General features: G+C 60.7%; 1 protein-coding gene across 1 annotated transcript in view; it reads left to right on the forward strand.

The window, feature by feature from the left end:
* Positions 1-5,000, forward strand: part of LOC140471350 (integrin alpha-5-like) — a 276,546-nt gene that overhangs the window by 149,997 nt on the left and 121,549 nt on the right. The window contains 2 exon segments of the mRNA XM_072567381.1: positions 2,375-2,419; positions 3,515-3,558. Of these exon segments, the coding sequence (XP_072423482.1) occupies positions 2,375-2,419; positions 3,515-3,558 (89 nt within the window).

Here is a 5,000-nt window from a genome sequence, read left to right on the forward strand (position 1 = left end):
GACAGTGCAGCACTCCCTCAGTACTGACCCTTTGACAGTGCGGCACTCCCTCAGTACTGACCCTCTGACAGTGCGGCACTCCCTCAGTACTGACCCTCTGACAGTGCGGCACTCCCTCAGTACTGACCCTCTCACAGTGCAGCACTTCCTCAGTACTGACCCTCTCACAGTGCAGCACTCCCTCAGTACTGACTCTCCGACAATGCGGCACTCCCTCAGTACTGACCCTCTGACAGTGCGGCACTCCCTCAGTACTGACCCTCTCACAGTGCAGCACTTCCTCAGTACTGACCCTCCGACAGTGCAGCACTCCCTCAGTACTGACTCTCCGACAATGCGGCACTCCCTCAGTACTGACCCTCCGACAGTGCGGCACTCCCTCAGCACTGACCCTCCGACAGTGCAGCACTCCCTCAGTACTGACTCTCCGACAATGCGGCACTCCCTCAGTACTGACTCTCCGACAATGCGGCACTCCCTCAGTACTGACTCTCCGACAGTGCAGCACTCCCTCAGTACTGACTCTCCGACAATGCGGCACTCCCTCAGTACTGACCCTCCGACAGTGCGGCACTCCCTCAGTACTGACTCTCGGACAGTGCGGCGCTCCCTCAGTACTGACCCTCCGACAGTGCGGCACTCCCTCAGTACTGACCCTCCGACAGTGCGGCACTCCCTCAGTACTGACTCTCCGACAGTGTGGCACTCCCTCAGCACTGACCCTCTGACGGTGCCCACTCCCTCAGTACTGACCCTCCGACAGTGCGGCGCTCCCTCAGTACTGACCCTCCGACAGTGTGGCACTCCCTCAGTACTGACTCTCTGACAGTGCGGCACTCCCTCAGTACTGACTCTCGGACAGTGCGGCGCTCCCTCAGTACTGACCCTCCGACAGTGCGGCACTCCCTCAGCACTGACCCTCCGACAGTGCGGCGCTCCCTCAGTACTGACTCTCTGACAGTGCGGCACTCCCTCAGCACTGACCCTCTGACAGTGCAGCACTCCCTCAGTACTGACTCTCCGACAGTGCAGCACTCCCTCAGTACTGACTCTCCGACAATGCGGCACTCCCTCAGCACTGACCCTCTGACAGTGCAGCACTCCCTCAGTACTGACTCTCCGACAGTGCAGCACTCCCTCAGTACTGACTCTCCGACAGTGCGGCACTCCCTCAGCACTGACCCTCTGACAGTGCAGCACTCCCTCAGTACTGACTCTCCGACAGTGCGGCGCTCCCTCAGTACTGACTCTCCGACAGTGCGGCACTCCCTCAGCACTGACTCTCCGACAGTGCAGCACTCCCTCAGTACTGACTCTCCGACAGTGCAGCACTCCCTCAGTACTGACTCTCCGACAATGCGGCACTCCCTCAGTACTGACCCTCCGACAGTGCAGCACTCCCTCAGTACTGACTCTCCGACAATGCGGCACTCCCTCAGTACTGACCCTCCGACAGTGCGGCACTCCCTCAGTACTGACTCTCGGACAGTGCGGCGCTCCCTCAGTACTGACCCTCCGACAGTGTGGCACTCCCTCAGCACTGACCCTCTGACGGTGCCCACTCCCTCAGTACTGACCATCCGGCAGTGCGGCGCTCCCTCAGTACTGACCCTCCGACAGTGCGGCACTCCCTCAGTACTGACTCTCTGACAGTGCGGCACTCCCTCAGTACTGACCCTCCGACAGTGCAGCACTCCCTCAGCACTGACCCTCCGACAGTGCGGCACTCCCTCAGCACTGACCCTCCGACAGTGCGGCACTCCCTCAGTACTGACTCTCTGACAGTGCGGCACTCCCTCAGTACTGACCCCCCGACAGGGCAGCACTCCCTCAGCACTGACCCTCCGACAGTGCGGCACTCCCTCAGTACTGACTCTCCGACAGTGTGGCACTTCCTCAGTACTGACCCTCTGACAGTGTGGCACTCCCTCAGCACTGACCCTCCGACAGTGTGGCACTCCCTCAGCACTGACCCTCTCACAGTGCAGCACTCCCTCAGCACTGACCCTCTCACAGTGCAGCACTCCCTCAGCACTGACTCTCCGACAGTGTGGCACTTCCTCAGTACTGACCCTCTCACAGTGCAGCACTCCCTCAGCACTGACCCTCCGACAGTGTGGCACTCCCTCAGTACTGACCCTCCGACAGTGTGGCACTCCCTCAGTCCCTGATCTATGAACGCAGTGATGCCCTGTGAGTTGGTCCGATGGCCTGACGCGATAGGTGTCTCTGTGTTGAATGGTTGAAGGTATCCTGTGGTGTGCCCGCTGACCGCTCCCTGGTCTGTTGGGTGACTCTCTGTCGGCCGTTTCTGCTGCTGTGTCAGCTGCTCTCTCCCTTCTGTCCCGTTAACGTGAGGACGTTTCTTTCGCAGGTTACTCTGTGGCCGTTGGGGAGTTCAGCGGAGATTCTGTTGAAGGTAAGAGTCCGTTTGTGGAACGACTCAGTGAAGATCAAATAGTCCCGGTCGTGAGGAGGCTTAATTCTGTTAGTCAGAATCTCAAACACTGTGAGAACTCTCTGCAGGTTGATGGAATGTCTTTAAGTCTCGAGCTTTGAGCTCTGCATTAGCTTTTCTCCAGCAATGCATCGGCGATCAGGAATGAGTTGGCAAGCAGTCAGCTTCCTGTTAAACTGCCGTTCTCTTTGAAACTGCGCTGTCTTGCTGACCAAACAGCTCAGCAATACTCCTCACCTTCCGTCAGAGATGAGAAGGATGTATCCTGTGTTTGAGGTTTTGGTGCCCACTGCCAACGTGGCTGTGATTTCTGTTTCGGGGTGGAGGTGCCCATCCTGGGCATCAAACTGGACAATCCCAGGCGACTGAGGTTCTCAAATCACCAACCACCCCCACCCCCCACCACCCGACTGGTTTGAGGTTGGCATTTACTTTGTTGCTCATCGGATGTGGCTGTTGTTGCCGAGACTGGCATGTGATGCCCATCCCTAGTGGGCACAGGTGGCGTGCCTTTGTCACCTGTTGGCCAATGGATCATGTAGGGTTGGAGTCCTGGTGCCCAGCAAGTGGGTGAACCGATTTCAATGCCACCTCTGCAGGTGCCCACAACTGGGCTCAAGGCTTTGATGGCACTGTGCCACCTTCAGTGATGAAGATTAGATTAGACAGGCCCTTCGGCCCAACAAGTCCACACTGTCCCACCGAAGCGCAACCAACCCATTCCCCTACATTTACCCCTTACCTAACACTACGGGCAATTTAGCATGACCAATTCACCTGACCTGCACATCTTTGGACTGTGGGAGGAAACCGGAGCACCCGGAGGAAACCCACGCAGACACGGGGAGAATGTGCAAACTCCACACAGACAGTCAGTCGCCTGAGTCGGGAATTGAACCTGGGTCCCTGGCGCTGTGAGGCAGCAGTGCTAACCACTGTGCCACCGTGCCACCCTAAGGTATGGGAGAAGGTGAGCGGTGTGGCAGTCAGTGGGTTGAGGGGCTCTCTGCCAGCCTGGAGTAGCCGAGTGCTGATGTGTGTCGTTCTGCTCCACAGATTATGTGACTGGGGTGCCCCGTGGGCTGGAGACGATCGGTTATGTAAGCAACGTGTTCAGCCGAATCGTGTACGCGACGTGAACCAGGAACAGGCCGATGGTCAGGCTGGGTATACCCTCTCGCTGGCACAGGCCTGTTCCTGGGAGCATTTCCAGCAACTAGACCCTGGCCTCCCTCTCTCACTCAGTCTATCTCCCTCCCTCACCTCACTCTCCCTCCCTCGGCCCACTCTCCCTCCCTCGGCCCACTCTCCCTCCCTCGCCTCACTCTCCCTCCCTCGCCTCACTCTCCCTCCCTCGCCTCACTCTCCCTCCCTCGGCCCACTCTCCCTCCCTCGGCCCACTCTCCCTCCCTCGCCTCACTCTCCCTCCCTCGCCTCACTCTCCTTCCCTCAGCCCACTCTCCATCCCTCGGCCCACTCTCCCTCCCTCGCCTCACTCTCCCTCCCTCGGCCCACTCTCCATCCCCCGACCCACTCTCCCTCGCCTCAATCTTCCTCCCTCGCTTCACTCTCCCTCCCTCGCCTCAATCTCCCTCCCTCGCCTCAATCTTCCTCCCTTGCCTCACTCTCCCTCCCTCGCCTCACTCTCCCGCCCTCGGCCCACTCTCCCTCCCTCGCCTCACTCTCCCGCCCTCGGCCCACTCTCCCTCCCTCTACCTACTCTCCCTCCCTCGGCTCACTCTCCCTCCCTCGGCCCACTCTCCCTCCCTCGCCTCACTCTCCCTCCCTCTACCCACTCTCCATCCCTCGCCTCACTCTCCCTCCCTCGCCTCTCTCTCTCCTCCCTCGCCTCACTCTCCCTCCCTCGGCCCACTCTCCCTCCCTCGCCTCACTCTCCCTCCCTCGGCCCACTCTCCCTCCCTCGCCTCACTCTCCCTCCCTCGGCCCACTCTCTATCCCCCGACCCACTCTCCCTCGCCTCAATCATCCTCCCTCGCTTCACTCTCCCTCCCTCGCCTCAATCTCCCTCCCTCGCCTCAATCTTCCTCCCTCGCCTCACTCTCCCTCCCTCGCCTCACTCTCCCGCCCTCGGCCCACTCTCCCTCCCTCGCCTCACTCTCCCGCCCTCGGCCCACTCTCCCTCCCTCTACCTACTCTCCCTCCCTCGGCTCACTCTCCCTCCCTCGGCCCACTCTCCCTCCCTCGCCTCACTCTCCCTCCCTCTACCCACTCTCCATCCCTCGCCTCACTCTCCCTCCCTCGCCTCTCTCTCTCCTCCCTCGCCTCACTCTCCCTCCCTCGGCCCACTCTCCCTCCCTCGCCTCACTCTCCCTCCCTTGGCCCACTCTCCATCCCTCGCCTCACTCTCCCTCCCTCGCCTCTCTCTCTCCTCCCTCGCCTCACTCTCCCTCCCTCGGCCCACTCTCCCTCCCTCGGCTCACTCTCCCTCCCTCGGCCCACTCTCCCTCCCTCGCCTCACTCTCCCTCCCTCGCGTCACTCTCCCTCCCTCGGCCCACTCTCCCTCCCTCGCCTCACTCTCCC

This window comes from Chiloscyllium punctatum, chromosome X (genome assembly GCF_047496795.1).
Source record: "Chiloscyllium punctatum isolate Juve2018m chromosome X, sChiPun1.3, whole genome shotgun sequence".
In the NCBI taxonomy this organism is placed as follows: domain Eukaryota; kingdom Metazoa; phylum Chordata; class Chondrichthyes; order Orectolobiformes; family Hemiscylliidae; genus Chiloscyllium; species Chiloscyllium punctatum.